General features: G+C 36.2%; 1 protein-coding gene across 2 annotated transcripts; it reads right to left on the bottom strand.

The window, feature by feature from the left end:
• Positions 1-809: 809 nt before the first annotated feature.
• LOC112515270 (probable protein S-acyltransferase 17) lies at positions 810-12,379 on the bottom strand. 2 transcript variants are annotated; one of them, XM_025121978.1, is made up of 11 exons: positions 12,074-12,372; positions 11,180-11,273; positions 10,966-11,103; positions 6,747-6,841; positions 6,493-6,660; positions 6,316-6,388; positions 6,162-6,214; positions 4,945-5,036; positions 4,803-4,855; positions 2,835-2,960; positions 810-1,270 (listed from the first exon to the last, which is right to left on the bottom strand). In XM_025121978.1, exons 3-11 carry the CDS (start codon positions 11,005-11,007, stop codon positions 989-991), a joined length of 984 nt encoding a protein of 327 aa, XP_024977746.1. In that variant the 5' UTR covers positions 11,008-11,103; positions 11,180-11,273; positions 12,074-12,372; the 3' UTR covers positions 810-988. The 2 variants fall into 2 exon arrangements, with proteins under 2 accessions (XP_024977746.1, XP_024977745.1); XM_025121977.1 differs by lacking the exon at positions 10,966-11,103 and having other exon boundaries at positions 12,074-12,379.
• Positions 12,380-12,955: the final 576 nt, after the last annotated feature.

Below are 12,955 nucleotides of genomic sequence, written 5' to 3'. Positions count from 1 at the left end.
TAGAAAATAAATCCATTAATCGAAATATTGATAGCTCTTCAGAATCAGATGAAGGTTGCGATCAAGTTACCCATCTTCAAGATATCCGTCTATATTCCATTCATATACAGATGTACCATCATATTGACTACGACTCATAGAGAATTCTCTATCTTCATATTGAATATCTGGAAGAGTTGGTCTAGGATAATAATTAAAAGTATTTGGTCTGTTTGTCATTATAAAAGATGCTGTTGCTTTATGAAGAATAGACGTTATGGTCATGCTTTATGCAAAGTATGAAGAATAGACGTTATGGTCAAGACATCATGGTCAAAAGCAAATTCGATATGTTGGATCCATTAAGACAAACCGGTACCTTGCCTTGATGTTGAATAATTGGAATTTGTCTGACAAATTATATATATATATATATATATATATATATATTAAAATGATAAAATTTATGGGTTTGATCTTAAAACTTTTTATATAAATGAAGTGTTGGAAGTGCGTAGGGTTGAGAAAGCGAAATCGTCAAATTTAGAAAGCGTTAAAAATCTTCATTTTCTGCAATTTGTGAATGGAAGGATAGTGGATGTCTTCTCGTCTCTTTCAACAACTATCATCATCTGAATCACTTGTTCCTCCCTCCCTATCAATCACTATCATCATCTGAATCACTTGTTCCTCCCTATCAATCACTATCATCATCTGAATCACATCTTCTTCTTTCCAACCTCCCACAAACCAAGTTACAATTTTCTACCAAAACACAACCACCCCAAAAAAATTAAAGCCATCTTCATGGCATGTACAAGTAATTAATTGAGAATGTTTCATGGTTTTGAAAACTTATTGAAGGAATTTTAAGATTGTGGTTCTCTCCTACACAAAAACACTGGATGTTACAGAAGACACTTTTTGCTAAACACAAACAACAATCATAAACTAAACTAAACTAAACTGGATTACATTTGCTAATCAACCAAACACGAAACATCCATCTTTACCCCGTTTTAAGTTTATTATTATGCGTTGAAAACGAGGGTCGTGAAGAAAGCGGATAAATGATCTCGTAAAGATTTTGGAAAAAGCCTCGATCATAAATGTTGTTCTTGACGATCTCCACGTCTTCGAGATGTGATCTTCTAAAGAAAGATTTCCATTTGCTCTCTGGAGGCTTTCTCTCTTGGCTCAAATCACCTAAACTAGCTTTTAGTGCTTCTGCACTTGCCTTGGCTTCTTTCACCTTCCTTTGCCAGCTTAAATAGTCTTGCCATTTGAAGGTCTGTAAACATTAAAACATGTTCAATGCTAAGTCTAACGGATAAACCAAATCAAACCAAACGAGCCCGGCATATATCCCACATAGGGTCTAGAGAGGGTAAGATGCACGCAAACTTGACTTCTACCTCAAAGGTAGAGTGTTGTTGCCATTTGAAAGTCTACAACGGATAAACCAAACAAACCCAGTATATCTCATCTGGAGGTGGGGTCTAGAGAGAGTAAGATGTGCAGACTTGCCTCTACTTCAAAGAGTAAAACAGTTGTTTCCATTAAGTCGACGGATATCTGGAGGGAAATAAAGTGTTTGGACCCCAGGTAAAGTAAGTTCTAATAAAGACTCGTTTCTACCACTTATTTTTCCTTGTAAGAATGATACCATATTATGGCGTTCTTGGCATTTTGGCTAAGATCAAGTGTAATAAGAATGATATTTATGTTGATATTTGTAAAAATATAAGCTTTTGGCATAAAAGTAAGGGCCGTTTACCAAACACTTACCTGGTAAGCGCTTACCAATAAAATTTAACACTACCACTTACTTACAGGGTAAAACTTTACGTCCACCAAAACGGCATCGTATGCAACAATTTATCCGGTAAGCGCTTACCATGTTAAGAGTCGTCACCCTCACTTATCGGGTAAGACTCTTGGTCCTTGTCTCCCTCTTACTGGGTAAGATTCTTGGTCCTTACTATATTCATCCGGTAAGGTAACGTGATTTGGTAAGCGCTTACCCAAATAAGTGTTTGGTAAACGGCCCCTAAGTCTGGTAGACAAAAAAGTGGTCAGAAAAATGAGGTGCAGTGGTCATTTAATTAAAAGTTATTGCAGAGTGGGCAAAATGATATGCTACACACAGAGGTGGTATAATAATCTTATGTTGTCAACCGTATTGAATTTTTTTCGAATAGAGCCCCCTCAAAAAGGCAACCGTGGTGACTCTTTGCAGGTAACGTAGTTGTATGCAACTTTTCGCTTGCATTATTGGATAGAGGCCTTTTTCCGACACAAGCCCATGATCATCCAGTCACAAAGGAGCAGCCTTATTATACAAGCTGCTCTGAGGCTTTCCCCTTCTATCAATCTCCAAGTGATTTGCATACCAAACCAACAAAATAATTTATTAATTTTTATGTTTTGGGCAAAAGGCTCTAATATTCAAAGAAATGGAATACTGTCTTGCAAATTTGTGTAAAGACTTCATCTACAAAATGAATTCTATTGCAGCAAGAAGCTTATAGGGGGTGTAGAGAATACATATTTCATTTTGATTTCCATGACGCATAGGAAGCTACGCACCCTGTTCCATAAATATTGCAAGAATCGCCATTTTGAGAACAGCCATACTAATTGCACAATTTCTCATCCTTGACAAATTTGTAAGCTTGAATTGCTTATTTGCCCATATTCATCACGAAAACATGCATGTTACTGATTTTTTTTCCCATAATATTCACCTATTTTTGTCATTGTTGACGGGTATTTTTGCCAAACACGTACAGTCAAGCGTTTTAATGTTTATGGGGAGAGGGAAGTGGTATAATAAGTTAGGTAACCAACATTACCTCATTAGTAGTAGTGTTGCTGAGACAAAGGCTTGCATGGTACCCAAAGAAACCTGATAGAAGCAGAGAAACTATGGCCAGGAACACCATTAGAAGTATCTGAGTGTTGTAAGAGCCCAGCAACCACTGTTGCAACAAATGAGAAGTTGTTACAATAACTGATTAAACTATAACAACTCAATGGTTAGCAAAACTCATCAACTTACAAGTAAGAAGAACATATATCTGTTCACCTGGATTTATTTAATAATACCTCTTTTGCCACCATGTTTACTTACAGAAGTACAATCAATTAGATCACAAGTTACTATTTCTGCCTACGGGACTTTGGTCACACCCATTCTGTAGCACAGCGGTACGTAGGTTTTACTCATTAATAAACTAGCGGAATTTGATGAAAGTGTAATACGGCTTCAAAACCTTTTACACTCACGCTTGTCTCATCAATTCCCCTTTTCGGTTCTATATAACATCATTGATCCTCCCTCCATCCAAAAATGAAGGAAATTCTTGCTTAAAGCATGAATAGACAAAATCTTTGACCTTTTTGATGTTCAATTTTACTGCAAATCACTACAGAAAGATTGTGCTTGAATAGATTTCTCAGATGATGATTATGAAACTAGATTTATCAAGAGTATAGAATTAATTGTGGGTAAAGATATCGGATACAGTTTGTAGCTTAGGTGTTTATATTGTCTTCTGGTGCTAAGAAATCATATGTGAGCCGTCTACTCAGTCTGTTCGCGATTCTATTAAGAACCATCTTTCACATGGTATCAAAGTCAGGCTCTTGATATAAATCCTACTAATCACACAAGCGCAGGGCTCTTTGTTACTGCTGTCATCAGTCACATTGTCATGTGATCAAGTCGCAAAACCTGAACTGCAGAGGATGCAACGAATGTCCAACTGAATGGCATTCGTATCAGTCATAAAGGGGGCTTCTTCTCATCGTCACTTGCCATAATCCCTTTGCCATCAGTCAACAAGAGTTTTACGGTTACATAAACTATCTGGAGGATTGCAGCACAGAGGATCAGGACACCTCCTTGTGTCTCTAGGGTTTTTGAAGTATTTAATATTTATCTACGGCACACACATACATTCAGTGAGAACCCTTGACCTCCAAGGAGGTTGGGACAGCACTTGGCCATTGACCCTTTGTTGTGTGTCTATAGGGTTGCTGTAAAGAGTTTTTTGTAGCCATCTCTTCTTCGGTAATGGTCTGAGTCACTGAAAGGGTCCTATTCAGAATTCCCAGGAGTGATTTAAACTTCGCTTGAGCTTCCATCAGTTTATGGATTGTCTCAGATTTTATTTAGTTTTCCTTTTTCTAGTATTGCTGTTCTTTGGTATTCGTTTCGGTAATTTGAGTTGATACGGGAGGTAAAGCAATCAAAAAAGATAATAGAGATTGATAAGAAAGGAAATGGATTTCTTTTATTGTCTTGTTGTTCTCTGGTAACTATATGTTTAATTCCGTTCCTAAGGACAACTTGGGATAAGTATTACAAGAAGGATCTGGATTGATGATGATCATAGGAATGTATGGATGAATGGCAACAAGCTTAGGGTGTTAGGAGCACGAAGACTAATAAGTGGAATATACCAAACAAGATTGGCTTAGAAAGGACCAAGGAGAGTGTGGAAAGATGCTATTCATGTCTGGGTACCCTAGGGAACCACTTCTCTGTAATTTCTGTTGGGAGCATATTATTAGCCTACCCGAACTAGTTTGGTACAAAAGTCTTGTAGATGTTGATGAATAGTCAACTTTCGGCTGTGTTTCTTCAGAGTCGAGCATTTCACATCTAGTCATGTCTTCATGATAACTTTGCAGTTGGTAGAATTACTACTATAGTATATTTTCCTTCAGTATTTCAACTGAATATAGACATATAACATATATATATATGTATATATAAGCAATCAAAACTATTCTTCTAAACAGATTGCAGAACAAACCTGTACAACATGTGGAGCCAAACTCCGGAATGAATCTTCTATGCCATAATATGCTGCAATGGGAACACAAATACCAATCAAATCAAGATTTCAGTATGAGCATATAGTAACTAACTAAAGATATTATGGACATGAATTGTACCTGTTAAAATATATACAACTTCTAATTCTTTCAATCGACCAGCAAGAACTAGACCAATTGCAACTGTTCCATATACACAAAGAAAGAAATGCCTGCAGAGTGAAGTTGCATCATATGTTTAGACCAGATTAGGTGTGAAAATTGCTCATCTATGATACTTCCCAAGAATCCAAATTTATCACTACGATTGTGAGAAAAGACGAGTTAGAATCACTGGTTGACTCTGGCTCTTCACTTTCATTTATATTTTCTTTGTTTTTACTTGTTTCTTAATCTAGACAACCTGCAATGAGAATGGTAAGAGATATCTCCACCGCCAATTAATAATTAATCAATGGCCCATGTGTAACTTACCCAGTAAATGTTGCTAGGCAGTGTATACATGCCAAGATTCGACGATTTTAACGATCTAAGTATACAGAGATGCATGCCCATATATATTTATGTTTATGTATGGATTAATCTTAAACCAGACCAATATATAAACAGCATTTCCTTTTCAATAGGTCATGCAACCTAAAAATAATAAGATGAGGTGAAAACTAGGAAATGTGGAATACAATAAGCAGTGGACAAGAATATCCTCATAGTCAAGCCCAAGACTGTAGAAAGACCAGCTACTGAAAATTGCTTCCACCTTGAGCTCATAATGAGAGAGATCCACCACCTCAAACCCTTTGCCCCACCTCCTTACTATATTGCACAAGTGCTAAAAAGTATGTTTTGCTTTAAATTCCAATGTTTAGACCTGATTTCTAGATTTATAAATCATGAAATTTCATCCACATTGTTTTGTAAATTTATGATTAGTGAACTATATGTCTTCCATATGTCGTAAAAATTTCAAATTTACCCCCACATGTAAATCCGGTATAAGCGGTCAAGAACATGGAATAGAGTCAAAATCAAAACCTGCGAACACCCCACCACACAATGAACTGCACCTCTGAAGCACCTAGCTCAAGGGGGTAATAGCCACATCCTTGCTTCTAAGATAAACGGTAGGCAGAAGTAATCATGGGGATACATTAAATGAAGATATAAGTCCATCAGCTATTTTATCTCTTTCGGTTTTGTGTTTTCTACTTCTATTTTCTTTTTTCGGTTCACTTTAGTTGCAATGTTTTCAGTTCAGCAAGTATAGAAGAAAACAGAAGCACACTAATACAGTACATTTTGAATTGCTGTCAGATGATTAAAAAACTAGATTAACTCACCAGAGAAGAAACATTACGAAGTACAGCGTGTTTTTCTCCCCAATGCAATTATTCTGGAGTAATGAGGAACATAATTAATTCACATTATTCTAATTATACAGGAAGATATTTTTCCTTACAACAGATAAGGAATAATGGAAGGGAAAAATCAAACCATCCATCCACAGTGATGGTCGAACCGAGCAACACAACGATCACATATGCTGCAATGCTTTGACCGAGCAGGTCTGAATAACGAAGGAGTATTAAGATTTTAAAATACTATAAGTGTGCAACATCTATTCTAAGAAGATAATTGTGTAACACTCTTGTAAGAAGGTAATGTACATACTTTAGGATTTTGCAGGTCGAGCATTCTTTTTCAGAATAAATTATGTTGTCATAGGGATATACAGAGAGATATTTAGATACATTCTCGGGATTGATAGTTCCTGGATCAGAGAAACTAGTCAATAGAAAAAGTAAAATGCCCACACTGACAGCCAACAAGCTTGTGTATCTGCAATGAATATGTAGAGTCCAAGGAAAAAGAATATCATTTATAAGCTGAAGGTGACAGAAAAAACAAAGAAATTGACTTCATACCTGTGATATCCACCTATATAATGACCAGGAATATAATTAAAAATTGAGTACACGATCAAGTAATAAGTACCACCAACTATCGCCAAGTACATCGCCTGCAAGAAAAGGGAAAAATTATATGCTTCCCATTACATTAAATAGAATAATGGAAGAAGAAAATACGACGATGTATGCCAAGAAAACACAGAAGTATATCCCAACTTTGATTTTTGGAACCACTTATGTTTCTTAATGAAGCAGCTTCCGATTTTCTTTCTACCCCTGCATTCTCTTTTAAAGAAATAATGTATCAAAATACCATAATATCCATCCTTTTTCTAACAACTTTCTTCCCTTTTACCGGAAAACATTTCTTCCGTGGAAGCTCAGACAGCAGAGAGCTCTCCCTCCCTTCCTTGTCTGATCATGAAATGTTTCCTATTACCATCTTTTTCGTCCATCCATCATCTACTGTTTTCCATTTACCATCTCTTACATTCCTCCATCATCTACTTCATTAATAGGTACTAAGGGGGGGAAATGGGACAAATGTCAGATCATTCTCATTAGATTAAGAGACGTATGTTGTCCATTTTTCCCTTTCAGTACCTTAATGTATCCTTTGCTACAATCCTTTCAGTTCCATATGGACTGCTAGCATGCTTCTTAATTCATGTTAGGGACATTAAACAGCTGAACCCTATTTATGTTCTGATGAACGATTACGGACATCTTTTCCAATCTCAAGCTAACCAATCATTGAATCAGGTTAAGAAAATTTCCGTTTAGAGGCGGTATTTAGAGTGGTGGAATTGGAATCTTGAATCTCTAATCTTCCATTGACCTCAAAGCTTTTTCTGTTGTGACAACCAGGGTGAAATGCCCAACAAAGATGTACATGTTCAGGTCCCCTAGAAGATAATAGCACAAGTGTGCAACCGACACTGTCCATTCATATGCCTCTGGATGCATTTAGGGGCAAATTTACTCAGAACTAATAGGTTCTGTGTTAGCATGAAGCATGATTAAGCTCAAATTTAGAAATCTCCCTAAAAAAGTAAAGTACTGAGCGAAAATAAACATAACAGCAGTAAAAAGAAAAGGGTCTAGAAGCAGACTCCACAATGAAACAGCGCAGAGACAGAAGATTCAGACATTTCTTGCACATAGATGGTATTCCACACGATTATTTTGATTCCTTAAGACCAAAAATATGGATAGTTGCCTTTCAAAAAAAATATGAATAGGAGAGAACAAAGAATGGAAAAACTGTTCTAGGGAAAGCTAGTAACAACCCTAGTCACAGGAGCTAGTAGGATGAGTTCCTCTTCTTTGTTTATCAAGTATGGACTCCTAGAGGACTCTTGTTAAGAAAAAAAAGAATCAACTCTCTGCTGCTCGTTTTGTTGGAATAAAATACAGGGACGAGAGCACTGTTTAGATATATATGTTTCATTCATCTTCCAGATGAAATGAAACACATCCATTTCCATCTGTATCGAAAGAAATTTCCTAGATTTCCATTTCTGTTTCAAAAATGTTATTGTAAGGAGACTGTTAATGATATTGTAGCATTGAGAGAGAGAGAGTTGCAAGCATGCTTAAGTAAATTTTTCAAAAGCGAAGAAAACATAAAGGGTTAAGATTAAAAAAAAGGACTTGAGGTTAGTTAATTCTTGCAATATTTTCAATCAAGAGAACTTGAGATTAGAATTATATATATTGAAGATTTAGGATTGATTCAAGAGTACTACAGTTTAGCGCCTATGTCAGCATTTTCAGCATACGCCTATGTCAGCATTTTCAGCATATGTAACATGGAAGCTAGATGCCATCAATTTTGTGGGTATAGGATGTGTTAAGCTCCAAATGGAAGTGATTAACAAACAATTGCAGACTAACTATTTATGCTAAATGCTAGCAATTGATGAGGTGGGCGAGCACTTATTAAAAAAGGTAGACATGATTACATGACATCAGCATAGGTTCAGAAATATGTTGGAAAAATGGTCATACAAGGTAGAGTGCAGCAGCAAGCAGAAAGTCCTTGCCCTTATAGTAAGATGTGCTTCAAAGAACATGCACAATAGATCTTGGAACTTGGAAGGTTATCACTCATAAGATCAAAGGAAGGATTCCAAATCTGAATGTTATTCAACTAGCTACAAAAGGAGAGGTCTGTAACCTTCAAAGCAGATACACACATTCAAGCCTCGTACACCACTATAGAGAGCACAATATGTCCCTTGAGAATTGATCAGCTTATTTCACAGGAAGAAAAATAGGAGTCAAAATTGCACTGAGCTTCATCACATTTGAATTAAAGAAACCATCAACACTGTAATCAATTTCTTTATGACATTAGTTAATAGGCAATACGGCATCCTTGGTCTAAACTAAATTTTATAGAGTGATAATTACCTTAGGGGCTGTTTGGTAGGTTTTCCATTAAGTCATGTCTGTCTATGTGGATTAATATGTCTATATAGATTGAGAAGGTTTTTGTTTTGGAGGGTTTTTTCATAGACGGAAGGAGCTTGCTTTTTTAATTGGGAGGGGTAGGTTTGGAAAAAACTTGGCTTTCTGCATAAAGCTCCCACTAGAAGCTTATAGAATAAGCCATTTTCTATATCATTAAGCCCCTACCAAACGGTCATTTATTGCTGACCGAATAAGGTGCGAGTCCCATTAAGCTCATTAAGCTGCTAACAAACAAGCCCTTAACCTGGAAGCTGCTCCTCCAATCTTCTAGATTTAACATGTCCTGTTATCATATTAATTTCACCATAGTTAGGGTTAGGGACTTTTTAATCTTGTAATTTTTATCCACTCACCAGGTAATGAGGACTTGTTTGATTTTATGGATTGATTGAAGCGATGGGCTACCCAAGAATGGTAGCAACATGAAGTAAAGAATATAGGCAACGCACTCTTTGATGAAGTACAAACACTAGGAACATTCTGAGTCTTCCAAGTCCTATAATTATCACAAGCGAATTCAAATAAGCAGTGGGGGAGAATAAGAAAATACAAAAGATAAATGCTTCTCATGTGCAGGACCACATCAGGCAAGGAATTGTCCAAGAATATGACCAATGCAATGCTTGAAAAGTTGGGATGGGGAAGCAAAGCTTGCTAAGACAATCACCGCCTCACCATTGCCACTTATTCAATGAGTCAAGTTAATTTAAGGATTGCCTGAAGAGAGAAGTTCCAGAGAAATGGTAGAACAGTTTCACAAGGAAAAGAAAGAGACGCACAATACTGGCACGATCCAAGGTTAGGGACCATGATCATGCAGTTGAAGAGCAAAAAACCACAAATGGATGTAACAAAGCATGGACATTTGCAAAGATGCAGGTCATGATGAGGGTGTCGTGAATTGGGTGGGGGAGAGTGTCATAAATCAAGCATTTCAAATACAGAAATGAAATATAGTAAGCATTTCAAGTACGGATATGAAATATAGTTGCCATGCAGATGCCCGTTTGGTGTATGTAATGAAACATTTTACAAGGAAGATTCTAGACGTCACCACAATGCCCAAGGATAATCTATTGTTCTCCATCATATTATAAGACTTTTCTATTCTAGTTTAGTCTTGTTGTACAATCCTATTAACTCACAAGTATCATATACTTAAAGGTACAATTCTCATAACTGCAGTGAACTTCTTGCCTTGCATCACTTCTTGGAACTCTTCAGATGTCTCTCGGCCAATTATGAGAAATAGGCAGTAACTAGATTATTACTTTGTTTAGTTTCACACACTCTCTCCTATTCTTTCACAGTGCTTGCTTTAATTTCTTTTCTCATTGTCTACTGTACTTGTTCTGATTCTACAAAACTCTTCTTACTTTACCAAATATGTCCTGAGCACTTCGTTAACTCTTCAAATCAGTCAAATCTTTCTTTTACAAGTTGTATGGGTCACTCAAGACTTCCCCAATATTTTTTCACAAGAACTTTTATCAAGCCTAGTGTATTAAAACAGCCTCTTTACTACCTTGGGACAGGGGAAAGGTCTGTGTACATCCTTACCCCCTCCCCCCAAACCATACCTACACATTCAAAAGACCAATGTGGTGCAATAATACCCAGTGCCACCCTATTCTAATATAAACTTAATTAACTAGCAGACTAGGGACAGCTATAAATACCCATTGCATATCTTCCTGACACAACGAAAATCCTTGTTGTGGTTTTCCCTTATGATCTAAATCACAGATTATGGTAGTACCTCTTCCCTTCCCAATTGATTGACTTGATGCCTCCATTTCATCTCCCCTAATTTTGAATATCTCTCTCTGGCACCTACTTGTATCTTAAATCAGTTCCCCTTGAGCATCCACAGCTAGACGGCTAGACCCCCATGAATCTATCACAAACAAAATCAATTATGCTATTTTCGCAAACAGAAACATATAAATGATACAAGTTACATAAGAGGAAACCTGTAAGATGGGGTTAGGTCGATCACAGCAGTAGTACTGAGCAAGATAGAGTGCATTGCTACCTCTAGAGCCAAACACGAACTCAACAAATCGCCTGTACAATTATAGATACACAATGTTAATAAAGCAGGTTTGTGTATCTTTTGGAGACAGCTATGGCCTATTCTATGCAGGCAAAAACATTTTATTAGCCAGGTTAACAAAAGCTATAACATTTAAGGTAAATAAAGCCGTATGCTTTCACTTTTTTCCCAATTGCATACTTGAATAGAAGGATTTATCAACCATATACTTCATTTCCTTTTAACTGAATCAAATCACCTAAAATAAATCATCAATAACCGGTCAAAAAGTTGATAATTTCTGTCAAATTGTTATTCCCTTTGTTCTCTTGTCCCAAGTTGACATTCATGTTGCTTAATTTGATTCAAATTGGGCAACAATGGTGTAATTCACATGGTAATGGAAGAATGAGTATATGATCCACAGATATGTTTTGTCCATATTTGAAAAAAGGTGTGAAAGTAGAGTGATGTTCTTATCCATTTTGCCAGATATTTAACAACTAATTGTTTGTAATTAATTGGAAATTGTTCAATTGAGTAACAGAAATAACATAAGTTTCCCAAAACTCTAAGATCTTCCTTCCTCTTGTCCATGGTAGCTTGAACTCAAGTCTTCAATGGCGGATCAATGTCCCATTATACTACGACAGAGGTGCACCGTAAATTATGAAAAATTCGATATGTTATAAGGGTTTTTTTTGAAGAAAATATCAATTTTTGTTGGGTCAAACAGTCGATAAAAATCATAAAAACCCCACTTCAACATAACGAAAAATTGCGTTCGATTAACTTACCAGAAGTAATCTTCATTTTTTGGAAGGAAACTTACCGAAAGTAATCGAAAGCACCGAAAGTAAGGAAGTTGTGAATGCGTTGGATGAAAGTGCCTTGAAATATGGGCCACTGACCGCAAAGAAAAGATACGACGACCAAGAGGGTTACCAGGCCATGGCACACCAAAAGCCATTGTACGGCCATGAAGAAACAAAGCAACAAAGTGAAGTAGGAGAGAAGGAGGAGGATGATGATGGTGAAGGTGAAGAAAGGGGATGAAATCTGGATGGGTTGACTTTGTCAAGTAAAAGACTCCATTGTTGCTTGCGTTGTAAGCCGGCAGATGCAGTACATGGTTGTACTTAAATAAGGGGGCTTTTGATTTGGTTTGGTTGGGGTATTAGAATACGAGGATCGGGAATCATAATGATTAATAATGCTCAGTACCACCAATTATTGAATTGTTTATAAAAATCAGAAGGATACTGATTGAGATACATATTGGTTTCAGTGTTTTGTTTTTTTTATTTTGATATATGGTTTTATGTGGTTTTGAGAAAGCGATAATATTTTTATTTTTGAATAAAATATAAATTTAAGAATATCATAAAATTTTGAAAAAGAAAATATCGATATCAGTATCAAATTAATTTTTTTAAAAGTTATTATGTTTTGGTGTAAATTCTTTAATTAAATTTTTTAATTATAATTTAATTTAGGTTTAGTTGTTGGAGATATGCCCATTGTCACAACATAATTCACATTGCATGCTACTATTGGGTCGCACGCAAAGTCCAAATAAGGTGCAAGAATAAAACGTAAGGGACTAAGTTTGTTAAACATCATTTTTGATGGTTTATATTAGAAACTTATAAAATATATAAGTCATCCTTAAAATACTTTGTAAATTGAAGGGTTTAGCTTGCAATTTACCAAA

Source organism: Cynara cardunculus, assembly GCF_001531365.2.
Source record: "Cynara cardunculus var. scolymus isolate 2C chromosome LG 7, CcrdV1, whole genome shotgun sequence".
Classification (NCBI taxonomy): Eukaryota; Viridiplantae; Streptophyta; class Magnoliopsida; order Asterales; family Asteraceae; genus Cynara; species Cynara cardunculus.
This window is presented reverse-complemented; position numbering and strand designations above follow the sequence as displayed.